The sequence below is a fragment of the Hemicordylus capensis genome, chromosome 1 (assembly GCF_027244095.1).
Source record: "Hemicordylus capensis ecotype Gifberg chromosome 1, rHemCap1.1.pri, whole genome shotgun sequence".
NCBI lineage: Eukaryota > Metazoa > Chordata > Lepidosauria > Squamata > Cordylidae > Hemicordylus > Hemicordylus capensis.
This window is the reverse complement of record NC_069657.1, coordinates 277243276-277267740: the sequence shown is the minus strand read 5'-3', so window position 1 is coordinate 277267740 and position 24465 is coordinate 277243276. Positions and strand designations below refer to the sequence as shown.

The 24465-nt window shown below is 43.4% G+C and overlaps 1 protein-coding gene across 8 annotated transcripts in view; it reads right to left on the bottom strand.

Annotated features, from left to right (window-relative positions):
* The window catches only part of NBAS (NBAS subunit of NRZ tethering complex), a 304433-nt gene that overhangs the window by 184666 nt on the left and 95302 nt on the right, over positions 1-24465 (bottom strand). For all 8 annotated transcript variants that reach the window (XR_008313691.1, XR_008313692.1, XR_008313694.1 and 5 more), the window contains 5 exons: positions 17173-17256; positions 15988-16141; positions 12869-13054; positions 10668-10841; positions 6038-6171 (listed from right to left, as the gene is read on the bottom strand). Coding sequence is in view for 5 of the 8 variants with exons in the window: in XM_053285448.1 (XP_053141423.1) it covers positions 6038-6171; positions 10668-10841; positions 12869-13054; positions 15988-16141; positions 17173-17256 (732 nt within the window). In the remaining 3 variants the exon portion in view is untranslated. The remainder of the gene's footprint in view (positions 1-6037; positions 6172-10667; positions 10842-12868; positions 13055-15987; positions 16142-17172; positions 17257-24465) is intronic.

Below are 24465 nucleotides of genomic sequence, written 5' to 3'. Positions count from 1 at the left end.
TAGAATAGACTCTTTTTCATGTCTCTCCCCCCGCCCCCACAAAAAGACAGGTGCAGGAAGGACCCTGATATGGATTAGGACCATCGCATATGGCTAGTGAACATTTTCTCCCACGAAAACTCCACCCCATGATTCAGAATTTGCTATACCCAAACCAGGTATTTGCAGCAAAAACAAATTTTCCCCTGCAGGTGCAGGTAAACCTCCCCCCCGCCACACACACACACTCCTGAGAAATCCCCCCCACCCCACTAAGCAGGACTACTTATTGAGAGAGGGGAAAAACACTCTCCCACTTTTCAGTCCTCCTCTTAATGACAGGTTTAACATAAGCGTGATTCAGACATTATGTTGTACTAGGGTACAGAAGTCTGTACACTCTTATGAGCATTTGTACATGTGAATGCCTGCATTTATTTATCATATTTTTATACTGCCTGATAAGTACATCTCTAGGCACTATACAACATTTAACACAATATAAAAAAGTAGGAAAAGATTAGAATTCCACAAAACACAACAAAAACAATCTTATAAAACAAGATATTAACACAAATGATTAAAATTAATTCCAGTTAAAAGCCTGCTAGAACAGGTATGTCTTGAGGGTCTTCCTGAAAATAAAAAGAGAAGGAGATGCTCTTATTTCAACAAAGAGCATATTCCAAAGCCCCGGGGCAGCGACAGAGAAACCCTGGTCCCGAGTCGCCACCAAACGAGCTGGCAGCAACTGTAACCAGACTTCTCCAGATGATCTTAAAAGGCAACAGGGTTCATGAGAAAGAAGGAACCCTGGACACAAGCCATTGAGGTTTTAAAGGTAATAACCAGCACTTTGTATTTTGCACAGAAACATACCAGCAACCAGTGCAGTTCTTTTAAAATCAGTGTTATGTGGTCCCTTCACATTGTCTCAGAGACCAATCTGGCTGTCGCATTCTGTACCAATTGTGATTTCCAGATTATGTACAAAGGCAGTCCCACATAGAGTGCATTACAGCAGTCAAGCCTGGAGACTACCAGCACATGTATCACTGTGTTACTGTCATTTACCTAGCGGGCATATCAGCCAAAGCTGATAAAAACAGCTGCTGGCCACTCCCTCAACCTAAGAAGCCAAGGTGAGTTTTAGATTCAGCAATATCCCCAAGCTACACACCTGATTTTTCAAGGGGAGTAATAACCCCATTCAAAACAGGCAGATCTTAACCAACTCTTGGTCCGTCCTCCCCGCCCCCTGCCATGGTCAGTACCTCCATTTTATTTGGATTCAACTTCAGTTTGTTATCCCTCAATCCAGCCCATTACCGCCTTCAGGAAGGCATTTAGCGGAGGTAGGCCATTAACGGATAAGGTCTTGGAAAAGTAGATCTGGGTGTCATCAGCATACAGTATTGATAACACCTTGCACCAAATCTCCTGATGATAGGAACATAGGAAGCTGCCATATACTGAATCAGACCATTAGTCTATCTAGCTCAGTATTGTCTTCACAGACTGGCAGCGGCTTCTCCAAGGTTGCAGGCAGGAATCTCTCTCAGCCCTATCTTACCTGATGTGCCTTGTAATCCCCCATCCCCGAGTTACAGTACTGCCTGCATATACTTATAACCCTGTGGGTCTCCAAATCCTTGTGTGTAAATCTTTGTAGATATATGATGTACAAACAACTAATTTGTATATAATTGTGCTTTGGCAACGTACTGTATGCTTTGGTAGTTTGTTGGTTCAATAAAAAAAAATTCTTGTCCTATTAAAAAATAAATAAATCTTGTCCTGTCTTGGAGAAGCCAGGGAGGGAACTTGGAACCTAGATGCTCTTCCCAGAGCGGCTCCATCCCCTGAGGGGAATATGTTACAGTGCTCACACTTCTAGTCTCCCATTCATATGCAAACAAGGCAGTCCCTGCTTAGCTAAGGGGACAAGTCATGCTTGCTACCACAAGACCAGCTCTCCTTGATCTCTCCCAGCAGTTTCATGTAGAAGTCAAAGAGCATTGGTGACAGTATGGAACTCCACACTTTAGTCCTCTGCAGAACAGCAGTCTCCAAGCAACACCATCTGGAATCTACCAGAGAGGTAAGAACCAAACCACTGTGAAACAGTGCCACCCAATCCCACCCTCCTCAGGTGACCCAGAAGGATACCATAGTTGATATCCGAAAGTCGCAGAGAGATCCAAAAAGATCAACAGAGTAACACTCCCTCTGTGTCAGCAGAAAGGATTCAGCATATCTTTCCCTCATGGGAGCTTGCTCTTAGACAAAGGCTATAATTTGCTACAACATGGACTTCCAAAAAGCTTTTGACAAAGTCCCCCACCAAAGCCACTTGAGTAAACTTAGCAGTCATGGGATAAGGGGACAGGTTCATGTGTGGATTGGTAACTGGTTGAAGGACAAGAAACAGAGGGTAGGAATAAATGGACAGTTTTCATAATGGAGGGACGTGCCATCCTGTCTACCAAAGGTGCGATATCGGTTGCTCACCTCTTGGCGGCTCGGCAAGACTTGTCCAAGATTATGAAGACTAGTAGTGGGTCTATCCGAGAGAAAACTGCTTGTGCCATTAATAAGGTATCTCTTTTGTTCCTTGGATATGTTCCTAATGTAGCATGTGTGATGGAATAATATTGCTTTCATCACACACATGCATACATGGGGAGGAGAGCTGAGCTTGTGGCAGCAAGCAGGCATGGTCTCCTTTGCTAAGCATGGTCCACCTTGGTTTGCATTTGGATGGCAGACTACATGTGTGTGTTGTGAGATACTCCCCCTTGGCAGTTGGGACCATCGCTCAGTGGGAGAGCAGCTGAGGTCCCAGGTTCACTCCCTGGCATCTCCAGGTAGGGCTGGGAGAGGCGCCTGCTTGTAACCTTGGAGAGCTGTTGCCTGTCAGTGTTGGCAGTACTGAACTAGATGGGCCAATGGTCTGATTCACTAAAAGGCAACTTCCGATGTTCTTCTCTCCCTTTTCCTTCCTTTTACCAAGATTTAAGATATTTACATTTCTCAGGAATGAGCAACAATCACAGTTGTTCCAATACAACAGTTGAAACCTGATATGTTGCCCAGGAGTGAGAAACTTTGCAAGTGATTGGTACAAGGACCTGTGCTCTTTAACTTGTTCATAAATGATCCAGAAATTGGGCTAAGCAGCAAAGTGGCCAAATTTACAGATGATACTAAACTATTTAGGATAGTGGAATACAAAACAGATTGTGAGGAGCTGCAAAAAGATCTCTCCAAACTGGGGGACTGGGCGACAAAATGGCAAATGCGGTTCAACGTGAGCAAGTGTAAAGTGATGCATATTGGGGCATCAAACCCCAACTGCTGGACTAGGACCGGGGAGAAAGAGTTCAAATCCCCATTCAGCCATGATACTTGCTGGGTGACTCTGAGCCAGTCACTTCTCTCTTAGCCTAACCTACTTCACAGGGTTGTTGTGAGGAAAAACTGAAGTATGTAGTACACCGCTCTGGGCTCCTTGGAGGAAGAACGGGATATAAAATGTAATAATAAATAAATAAATATATGCTGATGGGATCTGAGCTGATGGTGACTGACCAGGAGAGAGATCTTGAGGTCGTGGTGGACAGCTCATTTTATCGACTCTGTGCATGGCAGCTGTGAAAAAGGCTAATTCCATGTTAGGAGTAATTACAAAGGGGATTCAAAATAAAAATGCTAAGATTATAATGCCCTTTTTTCCAGTCTATTGTGTGGCCACATCTGGAGTACTGCATACAGCTTTGGTCACCGTATCTTAAGAAAGATATTGTAGAACTAAAAAAGGTGCAGAAGAGGGCAACCAATCAGGGGCCTGGAGCACAATTCATCCATGGAATTCTTTGCCATTGGATGTGGTCGTGGCCACCAGCTTGGATGGTTTTAAAAGGGGCTTAGACAAATACATGGAGGGCAGGTCTATCAATGGCTACTAGTCTGGTGACTGTGGGCCACCTCCAGTCTCAGAGGCATGATGCCTCTCAATACCAGTTGCAGGGGAGCAACAACAGGAGAAAGGACATGCCCTCTCCTCTTGCCTGTGGACTCCCCAGAGGCATCTGGTGGGCCACTGTGTGAAACAGGATACTGGACTAGATAGGCCTTGGCCTGATCCACCAGGACTATTATTATGTTCTTAATGCACAGTTCTGGGGAAAGTGTCAGTTGTCTAGCAGGAGAGTGTAGTGATCAGCCACCCGTCCCCCTAAAGAGTTAACAGGGAGTGAACCCTTGTCTTGACTGACACGCTGGTGAGCTCCAGGGCAGCCAATCAGCACACCAGGTGGGTGGGACCTAGAGAGCACTTGCAGGGAATTCTGGAACAAGAAGGGCATGTCTTTGTGAGAAGTAAAGGACACATGTGGCCATGGAAGATGGCTGCAGGAGGATGACTGCTGCTTTTGGAAAATAGAACTGCTGGGGCTTGAATCTCAACCGGAGATTGGTGAATTCAAGGAAAAAGGAAGCCTGGGCTTTGGCTTTGGGGAGCTTAGTCTAGCAAAAGCTTTGTTTAGTCAGACTTTGCATTAGAATTTCTGTTTCTTTGGTGTGTGCTATGTATATTCCTGATACTGGTCTATTATTGTTTATCTGTAACATAATTAAAATAAGTAACACTAGCCTACACCCAACCCTATCTAGGGCATTGCAAAAGACTATACACATTTAAATGTGCATTAAGACAACCTATTTTTGTAATCCTACGAAATATACTTAACTGTATTTAAAAGCTGAGAAAGTCTCAGAGGGAAACAGTCTGTAGTAATTGAATAAAACTGGGGGGGTGGGGTGTTTAGTTCTTTTCATTTTACAAGCTTTTCTTTTTACAAGCCTTTCCTAGTTGGTTTTTAAGTCAGGAAATGTGGGGGCTGAAGGGATATTTTCTCTGGAGCAAAACGTATCGCAATGACAGCTTGGCCAAATTAACAATTTAACTCTACATGCCAGCAGCAGGCCAGGGAGGACAACTGGACTTATACACTTGCTTGTTAGCAAGGAGGAAAAGGCGAACAGGAATCTTTGATCACTCCAATTCCCGTTCAGAGTAGCCTGTAGGAGAGATCTGGTGGCAGCCTTTTGAACCTACTGATATTACAGAAATGTTTTAGGAGAAACCTAGTCATGCAAGCTCAGCAGGGATGGTTCAGCATTTCTTACTCTCAAGTGAGCTTGCTCTGAGACAAAGGCTTTAATCCTCTACAAAGAGAACCTCAAATGCAGCCAGGGTTCTCTGGTTGCCAAGAACAAATTAGCTCCTGCTCATTAAGTGTATGTACCATAGTTAATAAGAGGAAACCCAAAATATGAATGATTTGCTTGATTGTAGATGCAATCTACCCTATGTATGACTCCAACACTTACTTAGAAAAGCTAGGAACTCATGGCCTAGCCCATGCTCAAGAGGGGCTTTTGCCTTCTCCCCCCGCCCCCCTCCGGGCACTGCAGGAGCATTGGCACTTCACAAAATCTTTTCTATATTGTCCTGAGTTCCATTGGGATTTGCTGGATGGGTGGGGTGTGTGACTGCTGCTTGGAGAAACTCAAGTTCAAACACTGTGGAGTTAGTGCCAAAGTTCAAAACTTTACTGAGCTACACATACGGAAGAATCAAGTGGGAAAGCATTTTCTGGATTACATCTCTTTGAATTGCAGGTGACAAACGTGGGATTGCCTTTTTGGATATTCTTCCATGAAAAAAAGCAAGAAAAACCAAAACATTCTTGCATATGAAAAACAGCATGTCAGGCAGAAGGTTAGATTGAACTCTTTTTCCTGAGAAGCTAATCTTTGATGTAGGGAGAGATTGTTCTATGGGGAAGAACTCATGCAGTACACCTCTATGCAGTTTTTCTATACTGTACCCCTAGATTGTATAAATTAGCCCTTTATTGCATCATTTTCTGGATCCTAAAAGGAGATGCTATTGATCTATTAAAACAGTATTTGTAAACAAGTTACAAATTAGATGAATTCATGCTTTTAAAAAAATCACAAATTCCAAAAGCTAGTATCCGGCAATACTCACCCATAACCTCTCTGGGGGAGACATTCTAAGATATCATAACATAAAGACAGCTGGTCATCACGTTTACAGCTGTAGATACATTCTAATGCAATAACCATCAGAAGGTCTTGATCAGAAATTATTTTTTGCTGACACTAGGAGAAAGAAGAAAGAAAAGGTCACATCCATTGCTAGATGGCAGAATGTTTTTCTGTTTGTTGTTAGCTTCTCCCATATTTCTGTATGAGAGTCAACTGACTCTTAAACAGCACAATTACAACTGTAAAACCAACTGAGTAATTTTTGTTAATTACCGAGGTTTCCTGGATGTTTAATAATTCTCAATTGAGAATATTTTACAAAACCACAAAACCAGGAATGGAAGTTCATTTGTTACCTGTGAGCACAGCAGCTGCTTGAAACGACAAGATATTTCCAGTTTCATTTTTTAGAAGTGTTTCCCATGAATCAGCGTATTAATATTTGTAATCCTAAAGCTTTTAACTTAGCTACAGTATGCTATTGACTACATTTTCATATAAATAGGTTTAATATGCAATAGAATGCTAGTTTCCTCTGACTTACAGCCAATCTACTTCTGTAAACAGCCAAAAAGTGAAGAATTGATGAACACCCTAGCAATATTCCACTTAAGACACAGGAATTAAGATTCAGTCTGAATCTGCAGGTATACCATAATACCTCAAGAAGATGCAAGTAACTACAGATTTATTTAAGGACCACAGTAATCTCCCTCACAGAAGCTCCTTCTCCCTCTACTCTATATTTTACTTTTCAGTTATTACAATGAGCAAGTGGCTTGTGTGAAGTAAGAGACCAACTCCCTCACAGCGAGTTTTATTGTGAAACTTTTTAAGATCAACCAAGGGAGTCTACTTAATGCCACCTTCTATATCTGCATGAGAGCTGGTCTTGTGGTAGCAAGCATGACTTGTCCCCTTCGCTAAGCAGGGGCCATCTTAGTTGCATATGAATGGGAGACTACATGCATGAGCACTGTAATACATTCCCCTTATGGAATGGGGCTGCTCTGGGAAGAGCAGAACATCCTAAGTTCCCTCCCTGGCATCGCCAAGATAGGGCTGAGAGAGATTCCTGACTGCAACCTTGGAGAAGCCATTGCCAGTCTGTCTGGACAATATTGGGCTAGATAGACCAATGGTCTGACTCAGAATATGACAGCTGCCTATGTCCCTATCCTATCTTTCAAGGGCATCGGTACAGATTGTGATATTACATAGGAACATAGGAAGCTGCCATATACTGAGTCAGACCACAGGGCCATCTAGCCCAATATTGTCTACACAGACTGGCAGCAGCTTCTCCAAGATTCCAGTCAGGAATCTCTCTCAGCCCTATCTTGGCGATGCCAGGGAGGGAACTTAGGATGTTCTGCTCTTCCCAGAGTCAGACCACAGGGCCATCTAGCCCAATATTGTCTACACAGACTGGCAGCAGCTTCTCCAAGATTCCAGTCAGGAATCTCTCTCAGCCCTATCTTGGAGATGCCAGGGAAAGAACTTGGAATCCAGATGCTCTTCCCAGAGTGGCTCCACTCCTTAAGGTGCTACTCCACAACTCTGTAGACCTATCAAAGTCCCAAATGTGGGAATATTTTAAAAGCATTGCCAGACTTAAATCTGGTTAACTCTTAAATCTAACTTTCAGCGACTTCCACTAAGCTGGCCAAGGGGAGTACCAAATACTCCCTTTCCCCTTTACACTCACACACATGCTCCTCAGAATATAGAAGTTCCACATGTCTGAACTGCTCCATTTTTAGATTCATATACTTGGCTGCCACTGAAAAAGCCTCTTTCGTGGCCTGAGTTATACATTCAGCACAATGAAATGGACATAAAGGTGGTAGAATGCGGAATTCCACTTCAGGCTACAGGTGAGAGATCACGTTTTTGCGTATTCCATTGGGTAAAATATAAAAGCAACAAGAAGTTATAATAAGAACTAATTTGCCTACTTTCCTTTCACTATAACCTTAATTACCCTCTTCACAAGATAGCCCACTTCCACTTCAAAATGTTCACACATCTGCCATCTTGAAATGGGGCAGAGGACATCTTCACAAACTATGCTGTTGAGGTATCTTTACGTGTCCTTACAACTGTACCAAGTTTGGTTCAAATTGGTCGGGGCATTGCAAAATCAACAGCAAGAGGGAGAGGGATATCGACAGAGGGAGAGCGAGAGGAAGAGGGATATCGACAGTGGGAGAGGGAGAGGGCCAAGCTGCAGCCCCAGAGACCTCACCCGAGCCCTGCTCCTGCTCCTCCCCCCAGGAGCAGCAGCAGTGGTTGACCGAGTCGTTTCTCACTGCTGCCACCACGGCCACTCATTCCCCTCAGGCCCAGGCCCATCCCTTGCCTGCCTGCTGCCCTCGGTAGCCCCAAACAGCAGAAGTAGTTGACTGGGCCCTTCCTTGCTGCTAGTGCTGCCATGGCCACTCATTCCCCTCAGGCTGCTGACAGGCTCAGGCCCGTCCCTTGCCCTTCCTTCTGTCTCTCTTCCCCCTCCCTTCTTTTTCTCTTTCTCTCTCCTCCACTCGCTCTTCCCCTCTGTCTTTCTTCCCCCTCCCTTCATGTTTTTTCCCTCCCTCCCTGAGTTAACAGATTTTGTTCATCTTGTTTCCTCATTTAATTCACACAACGGCAGCCTCCTTCTCCTGAAGGGGCTCCTTCCTCCCTCATGACCCGTCTTTTTGCAGACCTCTGCCTGCTATCCTATCCTATCCTATTATATTATATTATATATAATAAAGCCCTAAGTGAGTGTCCGTGGCTTTGGAACGTTGGGGATCTGCGTCCATGTCTCCCAGAACAGCCCAAGGGAGACACGACCACCAACACCAGGCGGCCATGTTGGACGGCCAGAAGCGGCCGCCACGAAGAAGCTGGGGAAGCCCCCCCAAACCAGGGAAGAAGCGGCGGGGGAAACTGGAGGAGCGGGGAGGACGCGGCGCGGCCGAGGCAGCGGCGGAGCCATGGCCGAGGCCTGGCCACGCCGCCGAAGCCGGCCGGGAGGAAGAGGCGGCAGGGGAAGCTGGCCGAGGTGGTGGCGGAGCCGCCGCCGAGGCCTGGCGGCGCCGCTGAAGCCGGGTGTGGGGGAGACTTTGGGGCCCTTGCCCGCCCTCCCAGCTGCCCGATCCCTCAGCAGGTGCCCAGGCCAACGATGAGGCGCCCCTGTCGCCTCTTCCTACCCCCAGAGCAAGCTGAGTTGGAGATTGCAAAGGCGGCCTGCCGCCGTCGCGCGTGCACGCTCCCGCCTCCGCTTTGTTCCCGGGAGAGCAGCGTCGCCACCGGGACTGGAGCGGCCTCAGCCAGCTGCTCTGTAACGCAGAGTAAACTTTTACTGCTGCTGTGACTGGGCCCTGCCCCTTTAAAGGGCCACTGAAACGGCAGGAGCGACTGGCAGTGCTGCTGAGTTGCAGCGAGGAAGCAGTCTGTGCCCCGGCCAGGCGCTCCTGAGTTGCAGCGAGGAAGTAGTCTGTGCCCCGGCCAGACGCTCCAGTCCTCACCGCTGCTTTCAGTTTCGTGGCAGCCGAGCCACGCTATCTGCATATGGAATCCCCACTGCCCAATCACCATGGTACTTCTGCTCTCACAGGCTCCTCCCTATCTGCATAGGGAATCTCCACGGCTCAATCAGGTGCTTCTGCTTGCAAACTCTGTCAGCCAATCGCCTCCTTTCTACCACGTCTCCACGCATGGCCCGTCTTAAAGAATAATATAGATATAGATTCTCATAGTCCAACATTCTGTTCCAGCTTCATCTTGCTCTCTGCTAGAGTGAAAACCACTCTGAGCTAGATTTTATATTCCAAATTTTGAGAAATAAAAATAAACTATGCTTTGACTGTGTCCAGACCAACATTCTTGCTGCATTTCATTTCCATTTTGTCCTTTACTGACCTAGAACTCATTGTTGCACATTTTCACCTACAGTATGAAAATGCATTTTCATTCTACAGAAAAAGACTTGGATTTTAAGTGAGTCTGTGCAATTGCACACCTGAACCCATACATGCTCCAATACATTTTACACAGTATTTCCCAAAGGACAAAAGCAAATACAGGGATTTAGCACTGACATAGGAGGAATGTGTAGTAGTTCCTCACCCAAACATCAGTAGCAGATTGTGCCTGGACCAACAGAATTTTGCATGTTCTTACATATTCTTTAGAAGGCCAAGAAGTCACAAAACAAATTGGTGATGGTGGGAGAAGAGACCTATAATTTAGAAATTTCACACCACAGAAAGAACAGCAGCAGAATGACATTAGAGAGTCACCCTTGCTAAACACTCATTCTGCTGGGTAAGCGTGGAAGTGATTAATGCTTAAAGGTATATTCTGACATTTGGATAAAGATTAGCCATGTCTTAGAAATTCCAGTTTAACCTTGCCTGGAGAACAACTGCTCATATTGACAACAAAAATGTTTAATTCAAAAAAGTAGCATCATGTCAGGCTGACACTGATTAGCAGATTAGCAAAACAAGTTACACTTTCAAACATACTCATGACTGCAATTCTGAAAAATAAAAATTTAAAATACTTATAAGTATATTTAGATTGACAACTACTTATATAGACAACTAGTAATCTCAACTTACAGCTGGTTTAGACTGTTCAATGATTTTCAGAGGAAGTTTTAGGTCTTCTTTTGCCAGAGTTACCAAATATTCTTTTAAAAGCTCATTCGCAAGACCTGGAGTCTTATTTTCACATCGATGTAAAAATGGAACCATCCACTGGTAAGTGTTTTTCACATACATTTCATATGAAGACTGGAAAGTTCAATGGTTTTAAAATTAAAAAGATGAACACAGATTAAGTGCATTATTAAGTTAAACTAAATCTATAAACTATTTAAGTGATAAAAATAAATAAATAAATCTAGAATCATATGAAAACCCTATTCATTTTCTTCTGGTGCCAAAATGCGTTTTAAAGTTATCATCATACTGTTGAAAATGAAGTTACCAACTGTGCTGATACAAAATTTCTCTGTCGGAAAACACACTGAAAATTAAATGACTGGCCATTCTAGAGAGAAAGAAAAGAGCTTGAAGCAACTCCATATGCACAGCACGCCATGTTTGCTTTACAGCAATGGTATACTGGCATCAGGGGTGTACCTAGGTGAGAGGGGGCCTGTGTTCACCCCTCTCTCTGGCGGCCCCTCAGAGTGAGGGAAAGAATGAAGAAAATAGGGAGAGGTGGAGCTGGGGGCCCCTCAGAAGCTGGGGGCCCGGGTTCTTTGAACCCTTTTGCTCAGTTATAGCTACACCCCTAACTGGCATGAAAATTAACATCAGTCAGTCAACCTATAGGATTGCTTTCTACAGAAATTACTAAAGCAACAAGGGAAGCACCCATGTGGAAGTGGCTCTCATATTCTTCAGTTAACATACTATCAGCCTGGAAAGGATGGTGAAGGGCAGCAAAGATGCCCCTTCCCCTGGACTTCCGGGTGAAAGTGTAAGGCCTCCCAGGCCCCAAATCCTGCTCTTAATGTCGCTGCTGCTGATCCACTCACGCTGTGCTGGGCAGCCGTGCATGGCAGGCTGTGAGGGTTGACTGCTGCTGCCAGCCTCCTGCCGATTGCCTGATCTGTTTCAGGTGCAGCAGTGGGACCCGGCCAGGTGAGAAGACTACTGAGCCTCAGCTGACAGCTGCTTCCGCCTGGCCATTCCAACGCCTGTGGTGTGTGCGCACTGCACGCACATGACACAACACGGGTGCAGTGTCGGGAGTCCACTTGGAGATTCCGAGTGCTCCAGCGGCACAGAAGAACGAGCTGCACTGCACAGCATGCAGAGGAGAGCAGGAGCGAAACGACAAGTATAATGAACGAGGCACAGGCAGGAGCTACCGTGAGGCCAGGGACCCCAAGAGCAGGAAAGAGAGGCAGGCAGCCACTGACTCTCCTGCTGGGAGGCTGAGGCTCTGGAGCTACCCAAGTGGCACTGGCCGCACAGGCAGCAAATGCACACATATCCAGAACACCAGTGAGAAAGAAAACCAAATCAGTCCAGAGAGAACAACAAGTAAACTGAGTACTGCCTGTTTATTCATTTGTGGAGCAGGGGAGGGGAGAAGCTGTTGAGGGGAAAGGGGTAAAATAAAACCCTAACAGTTTCTTCACCTTCATTCAAATCCTTTTTGGATCAGTTAAAGATTGAGATACAGAGGGGGGAGGGGGAAAGAAATATGTGGCATGGGAATATGTTAAGTTACATGTTAAAATGTTTCTGCTACTGCATATTGCATAAAGCATCTTGTTTGACATCCTTATATTCTTTTAAGTTCAGTTGCCGTTTGGGTCCTCAAGAACCCACATGTAAAACACTGTGAGTGTCACTGTGTGTGCGCGTAGGTAGGTGATGCTTACCTTGGAGTTGGGGTTGGGGAGTGGGGCTTGGCCATTAGGTCCAGGCTCCAAAATTACCTAGCTGCACCTCTGAAGGGTGGGATTGCTGGATTTTCAGGGGATGGGTAAGCGTCTCACCCAGGAAAAAAAGTAGCAGCTTTGGGTCCCAATCCTTTAAACTCACAACAATAAAATGAAAGCAGGGGCACTTTACTATGTGTTGGATTGTGGCTTTAGTCTTGAACCAGGGGGCCCTTTTTTTGAGTGATTGAGGACAATTAAGACAAATCCAGCTCAAACTAAGCTGATAGTGATAAATTTCCCACAAAAGACTGTCCGAGCCTAGATTTCACTTCATAGAAGAAGTGGAGGCCACAGAATCTGCCCCCCCCGCCCCCGCCAACCCATGGATGCAGTCACAAAACCAAAAGCAACACATACATGCAGCATTAATAGTCTAAGCTTCTCAATGTCTTTCATCTGCTGCAGATCTTTCAAGTTCAAAGTTATGTCAGCTCCAGTCTCATAAACCAGTGTCTCCAGTGTAACCAAATCGTCACACAGAGAGTGCAGACCAGGAATGTTCCTCTCCATGCCAAGGCGAACCAGAGAGAGAGCACAATCCACCTATTAAAAGAAAGAGAGTGTGTGCAAATATAGCTGATTATCTTAGACAGTCATACAAAATGGGGTTAATTCTGATTCAGGTCCATTCGTATTTAAATCTCTGATTTGGCACAATTTTTTTAAAAAACTGGTTCAGCAAATTTGACCCAGTTCGTAACTACTTTCAACATGCTTTCTACAAATTGAGTGTCAACTCTTATAATATGAATACATTTTTTAAAAAAACCAAAAACTCAAGTTATTTGAAAGACATGCAATTTATATGCCATGTCTTGCAGAACTCTGACTATCATACCTGACAACTTACTGGACAGAATGAATTGCAATCTCCAAATATTCTTTCTACACCAACTAGGATAGCAGGAGCACAATTTTAGCTCGTCTTCTATATATTTAATTCTCTTAATTGTACCCATTGCTAATCCCATGCGGGCGGGGGGGGGGAGGGGGAGCAGCCAGCCAGCCAGAAAGCTGAAGATGCCAGCATGGTGGGGGGGGGGTCTAATTGTGGTGGGGGGGGCAGCTGGAGGCACAGATGCTCTGCACCCAGCCCAGCTAGTTTAAAGTATTTATTGACAAATAATAATAATAATAGTAATTATAATTATAATAATAATAATAATAATAATAATTATTATTATTATTATTGACATTTTTGTCAAATGACATTTTTGTCTCCCCAGTAAAGTGAACAGCAAGTCTAAAGATGAATTCAGATATAACAAGAAACCGGAGTTCCCTTCATCTCCGGTTTCCTCACTTGCACGTCCAGATTTAGGGGAATTGAATTTGCAGCGGAAGGGGGCCCACTGTTTCCCTATCTAAACTCCACTCTGAACCTTTGGTCAGAGTGGTGTTTTGCTGCCACAAATTCCAGTTCTGCAGCGCCAGTGTTACATCTGAACACTGGAACTGCAGTTTTGGCCCCATGCAATCAGAGTTGAGGGAGGAAGCTACTCCCTCACTCCAGCCCAATTGGCTGTGCAGCCTGTCCAGTCTATAAATTGCAGTAGAGATGGTGATGGAATGCTGCTAATAAACATTGTGGCCCTCTCTTCATGAAAAGTTACATAAAATCTAGGTTACTGACAAAATCATGCAACTAACAGTTTTGATTATACAAACTGATATAGATAAAAAACTGAACTGGGCCTCTTTAACAGAATTCTATAAAGGAGTAAGAACTAGATGGGATCTTTCACCAGCAAACTATTTATCCCATATTACACTCAGCAAATTCCGGTGGGCATTTACAAGGGCAAGAACAAATTCTTTTCCCTCTGCATTATTAGCTGGGAGATACAATGGTGTTCCCCTGGAAGAACGCTACTGTAGATGTGGCAGTGGGGAAATAGAATCCATTGAGCATATTCTATTATCCTGTAAAATTCATAGGCAATTGAGGGAGCACTTAATTTTACCTCTGGTCTGTAAACAGCCGGATCAATCTGCTGAACAACTTGTTAAATTTCCACTCTCTGATGAGGATGTTTTAAATTTTAACTCTGTAGCCAAATTTTGTTACATTGCTCTTAAGATGTATAATGAGAACCTATAGAGTTTCTTATAAATTTGTTTTGCCTTTTGCATGTATGGATTGTTTGGTCTAGGACCGTAAATAAAACTTGATTTGACAAAAAGCTGTTTGGTTGAAATGGAGTCCAAAACAATCAAGGGAACAGAAGCAAGTAGTTTCCCAACCCACCCCCATCACAAAACAGCAAACATTAAGAAGACTGAGAACTGTGTTAATATCAGTAAAAAGCCCTGCTGCCTGAGATCCTTTTCAAAACGTAGATAGTATTGATTGAATCTAGGACCTCTTAAATAGAAAGTTTGTACTTCTCCACTGTACCAGCATTACAAATAGTCATATTTTTAATATTACATGCATGTTGTGTAGAACATTATTTAAAATGATGGTATGCCTCCACACTAGGGATGTGCATGGAACCAAGCAGACTGAGAACTGTGTTAATATCAGTAAAAAGCCCTGCTGCCTGAGATCCTTTTCAAAACGTAGATAGTATTGATTGAATCTAGGACCTCTTAAATAGAAAGTTTGTACTTCTCCACTGTACCAGCATTACAAATAGTCATATTTTTAATATTACATGCATGTTGTGTAGAACATTATTTAAAATGATGGTATGCCTCCACACTAGGGATGTGCATGGAACCAAGCAGACTGAGAACTGTGTTAATATCAGTAAAAAGCCCTGCTGCCTGAGATCCTTTTCAAAACGTAGATAGTATTGATTGAATCTAGGACCTCTTAAATAGAAAGTTTGTACTTCTCCACTGTACCAGCATTACAAATAGTCATATTTTTAATATTACATGCATGTTGTATAGAACATTATTTAAAATGATGGTATGCCTCCACACTAGGGATGTGCATGGAACCAAGCAGGGGTGGTTCGATGGTGGGGGATGTCCCACTTTAAGGTTGGGAGAGGGTGCACTTACTCCTCCCTCCGCTTTCCCCCTGCTGGCGCCCAGTATTTTACACATCCTACGGGGTGGCAGCATACTTTCCTGCCACCCTGTTTGCTCCTCGGCTGGAAGTAGCTGGTGTGCGTGTGCCCATTGCGAGCGCACACCCACCTGCCCGACATGCGCGAGCGTGACATGGGTGCATATGCGCCAGCTACTTCCAGCCACTTCTGACCGAAGAGCAAACAGGGTGGCAGGGAAGTACACTGCTACCACATAGGATGTGTAAAATACCGGGCGCTAGCAGGGGGAAAGCGGAGGAAGGAGTAAGTCCACCCTCCCCTGCCCTTAAAGTGAGACACCACCACCCCCGCCTTCGAACCTGTTCAGAGGCCTGTAAAAGGGCCTCTGAACAAGTTCGTGCACATCCCTAATTCAAACATCCAGAATGGGTTAGTATAAAAGACAACTGATCTCATAGGAGTAAGCATGTGTACCTGCATAGAATAGTTTTCTATCTCCTCTGCTCTAGTCCAATACCAATCAGTGACTAGGCTTATTGTAAGTTCAGTAGTTCTGTACTTCATCAATTCTGGGTGAGAATCATATAAAAATTCGCCTTCATCTTGAAGTGCTGGTTCAACTGTCAGCCTAAGTCACATATTTAAAAAAGGAAAAGAAAACTTACTTCACATAGCAATGGTTTCTTTGAAGCAAGACGGATCAAGCAAAACCAACATTTATTATGGAAATATACTGAATAAATTAATATGTATCAGTGAAGGGTTCATATTGGATATGAATAGATTGATTCAAAAATCATTTTTCAACAAAAGTACCTTCAGATCAGAAGTTATGCATTTTATTACAAAATACAATCTCATTCAGACTCATTCAGGCTGGTTGTCTTTAAAATAAATGTTAAGTGATTAATAGCTCTGATTAACTGGAATCTTAAAAAGAAAGTCTGTAGGAAGGTTATAATTCAAAATGCGCCATTGCTATTTCTAACACAATAAAGATATTTTAACACTATGCAAAACAACTACACACAGAGAAGTTAATTGTCCCTAATGAATTTGCATCTATTCCTAGTCAATTAACCTTATCATTGCATCAACAGGTGCTTACTTACATACACATTTTATTAAGCTGCTTTAAATGAACAACTGTTTCCGTGTACATAAAGGGCTCTGTTCAACTGGTTCATTACTTGGCCCCCATGATTTCACTTGGACAAGATCAGAGGCAGCACCACTTCAGGCTACTTCAGTTCATGGCAAGAAGGCCCGATGAGCTGGATGTCTGCTCCTGATCTCACCAAATCCTGAATGTCAAGCAAACGGGCCTAAGTCAGCCACACTGTGAACTACTGCAAAGCCCATGTAAGGTAATTTTTGCATTACTCCACAGTACCACATAAGCTTATGCAACTCCTCTGTGCTTTTATAGAGAGAGTCATATCTTTGTAGTCTTCTCAAAGATTTGGAAGGCACCTCATGACCTTACTGTTCTCTCGAAAAGGGAAGTTCTCCACACATGCCATGTCTTTCCCTCCTCACAAGGTAACAGAAGCATTCCTACACATGTGCAGCCCCCATATGTAGTTAAGCTCTCCAGATCAGAACCAATATGCTTAATCATTAACATGCCAACGACATACATAAATCATGTATACCTACTTGCAAGGGGGCTTTTCACACCAGTCTTCTTCCCTGTGTTCCTGTTTATTCCAGGGAAGAATCTTCAGTGCACCTTCTCTGGAGCTGTGACAGGCACAAAAACCAAAAACATGTACTGAAAGCCAATCTACTAATTACATGTAGAGTACAAACATTTTGGATTATATTTCTTTTAGAAGATTGTGAGCCATTTGGGGACAGGGATCCATCTTATTTATTTATTATTTATCTGTGTAAACCGCACTGAGCCATTTTTGGAAGGGTGGTATAGAAATCAATCAATCAATCAATCAACAAACTAACTAACAGCTCATTTAGACAATACATTGTAGTGCAAACAGGTGTCTGTCCACTTTAAAATGGGGTTGTGTGAATGACTGTACATGTGTTCATTTACTACTACTTCACATGCATTGAATGTGTGAATGAATGTACATGTGTACAGATCTGTATGTGCATATACCGTATTTTACGGACTATAAGACGCTACGGACTATAAGACGCACCTTAATTTTAATCCAGTTTTTCAGAGTTTTAACATATTAAACTGTTAAAACATATAAGATGCTCCTGAATTTTGGCTGATATTTTTTGAGGAAAAAAGTGAGTCTTATAGTCCATAGTAAAGTTGTGCCCTCAAGTCACCAGGTTGACTCCTGGAGACCACAGAGCCATGGGGCTTTCTTTGGTAGAATACAGGAGGGGTTTAACACTGCCTCCTCCCGTGCAGTGTGAGATGATGCCTTTCAGCACCTTCCTATATATCGCTGCTGCCCAATATAGGTGTTTCCCATATACCAGCAGGGATTCAAACCAGCAACCTCCTGCTCGCTAGGCAAGTCATTTCCCCGCTGCGCCATTAGGTGGCTGATGTACATATACTGTATACAAATTGTACATGCATTGAATATAATGTGTGAATAAAGTTTGTGCTAGGCAGCAATAGGATTTCCATTCTACTAGTCCTTCCACTAGCCAATTTTCTTATTAGCAGACTGGCATCCTGCTTTTTCACCTCCTCCTGGAGACACATAAAACCTCTTCCCAAATAAAACACTACAATAACAGATTTACATTATTTTTTTACATTGTGAACCACCCAGGGACTTTTTTTATGGGGCGGTACACAAATGTACTAAATAAATAAATAAATCTACAGAACAGATCCATAAAATACAAACGCCGTCGGTAAAAAGTAAAAGCAAAATATTGGTGGCAGGGAGGGGACCCTGTACAGCAGATAATATTATCGTGCTGTTTTGTGTTGTGTGTTACTGTTTTATATAGGTTTCAAAACTTTTAAATAGAGATATATTTAATACCTGTACTTTCTGTATTTCGATTGTGCATTGTTTTAATTATATTGTAAATCGCTTTGGGATTATTTTAATGAAAAGCAGTATAGAAATCAAACAATCAATCATTCAAGGACTTGCCAGAAAAGAAGCATCTTCAGGCAGCAACTGTACACTTTTCTTACTGCAGGGATTGACACAGTACTCCCACTGAAACTCTCTCTACTTAGGTAGACTTCACTTCTATTTCTCTGAACATTTTTGTATATCCTGACAGTGTAAAATGCCTTCTATAAGTGATAAGCATTGGGCTTTCCATTATCTTTTGGAAGAGAATATGGACAGAGTATATCACCAGGTATGAGGTCATCCCTTTTGTGACCCCTTAAACTAAATGCAGCTCTCCAGCCACATACAGTATCACACCAGAGGCTAGGGATGTGCACAGAACCAGTTTATGCACTACCAGGAGGGTGGGGGTAGCTTTAAGGGACAGGGAAGGCACTCCCTCCCTGTCAGCCCCCACACCACTGCTTTTTCAGCTATAAGCGCGGTGATGCTGATTGGGGCTGCAAGCAGGAATGCTGCAGCCCAGAGCACCCGCTTTTTTTGGAGGGTGCCAGCAGGGGAAAAAGCAGTGGGGCGGGGACTGACAGGGAGGCAGCGCTTTCCCTGTCCTTTAAAGCTACACCCCCTCCGCCCTTTGAACCAGTTCAGACACTGGCAGACCGAACCAGTTTGGAGCTCCAGAAAGGGGTCACCAAATTGGTTCCGTGCACATCCCTACCAGATGCCAGTTTTGTTGGCTAGCCACTAAAGGGTGGTGGTGTACCTAGCAGCCCAAAGTACATGACTGGTCATCTGCATTTGGCTTGGTGGATCACAAGTTGTATAAGCACAGCCTAGTATAACTAGATACAATGTAAAAAGGTAAAGGGTAAAGTATGCTGTCGAGTAAAGTAGTCCTAAAGATATGTATACAGGTGGCCCTCAGTATCAGCGGACTTGTGGATTGCGGTTTTGCGTAACCGTGGTTGGGTCTTCGAGACTGTTTCTTTATCCATGGGTAGAAAAATAAACAAAATTCACCTATGCATAGTTTTGAGTGGCCAGAAATGACCCAGAAATTACTTCTACTGTCATTTCCAGCCATCATTTTACAACAGAGAGCGATTTTGTGGCTCTTAAAAAAAGTCAATATTCAACTGTTTTCTGGGCTTTTTTGGGGGGGGGGGGCGATTGCTGGAGACCTGAAGAATAAGGTACAGTGTTTTTCTCCTCTTATTTCTGCCTCCCTTACTTCTTTTTGCCCCCCCCCCCCCTTTTTTTAAATTAGGAAGCTAACCCTAGATTCTCATGGGGTAAGGGTTCATTATTCACAGTTTCCATATTTGTGCCTACAGATGAGAATGGAACCCCCATGAATAACTAGGGACACCTCTATCATCACACCAACCTTATAATCATTCAGTGCATTGTGAATCACCACAAACTCTACCTTTCTATGCTGGTCTCTATTTCTTCTCCTACTGCCAGCTACTGACCATTAGAGATGTGCATGAAAAGTCTTCGGCACTGGCGGGGGTAGTACTTTAAGGGCGGGGGAGGCTGTACTTACCCCCCACACACACCGCATTTCCCCCGCCAGCGCTCTGTAAACTTCAAGCCCCTCGGGGCAGCAGTGTTCCTCCCTGCCGCCCCGTTCCCCCCATTGGCTAGAAGTTGTGTGCATGCGCATGGCAGATGGGCGCGTGCATGCATGTACTATGGGCGCACGAGCGCTCACAACTTCCAGCTGACAGGGGGAACGGGGCGGCAGGGGGGAACACTGCTGCCCCGAGGGGCTTGAAGTTTACAGAGCAACGGGAGGGAATGCAGCGGGGGGGCTGAATACACCCTCTCCTGCCCTTAAAATACTACCCCTGCCGGTGCCGAAACACCGAATACCGCCCCAGCGCCGAAACGTTTCGGAGGCTTTACAATGGCCTCCGAAACATTTTGGGCACATGCCTACTGACCATTACCTTGCTTTCCCAGAAGCCCCGCCTGGTCACTTAATAAATGCCACAGAAAAACCTCCCCATTTCAATTTTCAAACTAAAATGTTTGCTGTGGGTGTGGCTCTTTTAACCCCTTGTACCTTAAAGAAATAGAGCAGAGGAGGGAGAGGTGAAGAGGGAGAGAAGTGCACACCCAATTAACGGAGACATACCGTTTCTAACCCAGATTCAGTACAGGCTATGAGGGCTGAATGAATAGCTCATTCTCCATTGTCTTGCCATAATAAGCTACTGGTCATTAAGACAGATAGAGCCCTCACCAAGATGGTGCTGCACTGTACTTCCACCCTAAAGCAAAAAAGTGCAACCAAAATAAAAAATAAAATGATGTATTTACACCACCAATCCCAGCTTTGAACGGCAAGAGAGGTGGCACCAGAGAGTTTTTGGCTGTGCCCCAGAACAGATAATACCAGCTGTGTGGAAGGGAGGATAAGGAGGAGGCAACTGCAGTTTGCAATCATTCATTGCTTCTTGCCATATTTAAACAGCAAATGGCAGGGCTGTACCAGACTATTTGGACATCCGTTTAGAGCACTCATTTTGTGCATTTGCACAATTTATTAGCTTTAAGAACATATGTTTCTCTTTTGCTTCCAGAGCAAGATTTCAACTTTACTGCTACAAATCCCTGAAATTAATAGCAAAAGAGAATAATATTCGCAGACTCTGAAATAATAGGGTTTTGTACCAACATGTGAACAAATTCTTCCACTGACTTAAGACAGCCCTGCTGTATTGATTTTCTCTATTAAGTTACATGCAGCTTTCAGAGTGCAGACATCCAGAGTAAAATATTTCTTTTAGCAATAAAAATCAACTGCAAACATAATTTGTGCTTTCCAACTAAGATACATATTAACATCAAGAAGAGTTATTACTGGACTGATTAATTGCAGTTTTTAAACTTCATTTCTATAGTACTGTATTTGTAGGGTTTTCAAAGCTGTTTTTTTTTTTTAAATTCATTTAAAAAACACAACTATGTTGTATCTTGTATCTCTTTTCTTGCAGGGAAAAGAGACAAAGACCATACACAATTCTGACAAGTATTTGGTTCTTTTGAGCAATGCCATTCACTTTATTATCAGCCTGATAAGACTGATACAAATAATTATTAGACAAATAATTCTAACGCATACACTGGAAAAGCAAATAAGAAAGAAGTAAGGCAAAATCAGTGAGATTTAGCCACACTGACAACACAGGACATCCTAGGGCTCAAGTCGAGTTATGGCTTAACCTAAAACTTATTTTCAACTCCAGGAATCAGTTCTGGAACAGATGAATAAGGGGGTGGGATATACAAAATATATTCAGGATATACAGGATACACCCCCACCACCACTGCAGTAGAAAACAACTATAACCATTTCCTCACCACCTGGGATTCAGAAGTTCAGCTTGCAAGGTGCCCAGATTCAAGTGCAGACCAAGAAGTCTGTCCCACATTTAACTCAAGGGATGCTGCTTACATTTAAAATGTGCCTTTCTCTGAAAATCTAGCACACAGTTATTAGCAGACTTACATCCTAATAAGTCCGGATGTAACTTACTATTATCCTAGGACCATTAAAATAAAAGATTTGAGCATACGCTGCTCAGACTTGGGCTGTAGTCCCTATTAATGGGGCTCTGGAATATTTCTGTGCTTATTATGGACAGGATGCCTGCAGGCTGATAGGCTGTTTTGAATTAGGTATAATCGACCTTTTAAGCTACCATAATATTTGCTAGAATGCCACGGCGGGTACATTTTAAAAAGTTTTTTGCCACCTGTGGCTTTCACACTGATGCGGTGTTTATGTGAGAATTCAGGTGCAAGCTGGAAAAGTGCTTCTGCTGATGTGGCGTTTATGTGAGATTTTTGGGCAGGATTTCTGGCGGTGTTTTCATGGGGGGAAATGGCACCCCAACGGCATAGGTTGTCAGCTTGAAACACTGCTAGTTTCAAACTGACATGCTAAGAGCAGAACAGATCAGAAACAGAGCTACAGCCCATAAATTTGAAGTGGATGGATGCTGCATTCGTAGGTGGAAATAAGAAAAGGACTTGGCAAGTATGCCGAAATCAAAACATGCTAAGAGAAGTGGTGTTGCAGCCTGGCCTGATCTGGAGAATAATCTCGGGAAGTGGATATAAGAGCAGAGAGAAAAAGGACTGCCAGTCTCTACTGTGAAAATCCGCCTACGAGCAAAATTAATGGCAGAACAAATGGGAATAACTGACTTTAAAGGTAGCCTGCCTTGTTGCTATAGATTTGTGAGGCGAAAGACAGCAGTTGCAGAAGGACTGGGGGGGGGGTGAATCAGCATTTTTAAAATTTGTTGCAAACGCTATTGAGCAGAGGAAATTTGTGCAATCACAAAAAATATGGATGGAGTTCCACAGGCATTTGACTGTCCCCCAAATACGACTGTGAATGAAAGAGGAAAAATAACAATTTCCATAATGACAACTGGAAATGAGAAGACATCTTTCACGTGCATATTAGCCTGCACTGCAAATGGCGACAAACTAAAACCAATGCTAATTTTTAAAAGGAAATCTATCCCAAAAAGCAATTTTCCTTCAGATGTGAAATGTAAGAGCACTGGGAAAACTGGAGGAGGAAAGGCTGCATACATACACAAAGGATGGGGAAATGTGCAGAGTAACCTAGAGTGAGGTTGCAAAAAAATGGGTTTCGGAAGCATGGAAAGCTCTTAAAACTTCTTCAGTGATTTCCCATCTAAATTATGTCTCTCATAATGCGCAACGGGTGGCAAATGCGATTAAATCTTTTTATTTTTCGAAGGGTGCCATCTTCATCCCAGCAGCTATTAAACATTTCATGGCTAAGGTTTATCCCCACATTCTTTAAGAGACACGAATTGGCCCTAATGAGAACTCCACGCCGTTGGAAGTAGTCCAGATGATATTCCTAAGGGCCATCCTCCAAGTGCCTGGTGGTTTTACTAATGCTGCTCTCCAAAGAGAGGCTGGAGTTACCATTTCAGAGATGAAAATTTGGCTTTGTATAATTAAATTCTGGCTGACATTGGTCTTTTCCCCCACTGGACTCGCTCCTTTATAGTACTAACTGATAAAGAGGTGTATCTAGGGAAAATAGCGCCTAGAGCAAGCACTGAAATTGCGCCCCCTGTCCAAACATCGGACAACCATCTTTCAGATAACTTTACCATAATATCAGCTGAAAAATACAAGTCAAGCTCGTTAATCTTTTAATACCCCAAAAACTATTTCGCAGTAGATGTAGCCAGACCAAAAAATGCTAGAAAAACTACAAGTTTCAATATGCTGCAGCTCTTGAAATACCCAAATACTATGTGGAGGTGTACTTGGAAAACTAAACAAAAGTGCCTGTCTAATCCTTTACTATGCATTGTAGCATCACTATTACATAAGTTTTAAAAATAAATGAAGAATTTGACTTTTCCCAGATACTATGAAAATAATTAAAGGATATGCAGAGTAAACAGTGTACTGCTTGGAATATATTCTAGTATTTCAGAAAGACAGTTAAAATGAGAGAAAGAGAGCAAGAAACTCCCAGTGGGCCTTAAGACTAAGGATTTCACACTGATTCAAAGACAAACTCACCATTAACATTAAGATATCACATTATCACAAGAAGCAAAGTAAGAGCAAATTAATACAATCCTAGCTCATAGGCTTTGGCTCAGTATTCACAAGCCTTGATTCTCTGTACACAGTGCCAATCTGAATGTGTACAGTGACTTATATTATATTAAATTTAAAAAAAATTACCTGTAGCCCCTTCAGGGGGCTTCCTAAAGGCCGTTGCGGGGGTCTGCAAAGGTTCCCCCTCCCCCTGCTGGCCTCTAGGGCCTTGCAGGGACCATTTGAGCATGTACGGTGGCCATTTTTAAAAATATTTTTTAAATGACTGCTGAAAACAAAATGGCCACTGCAC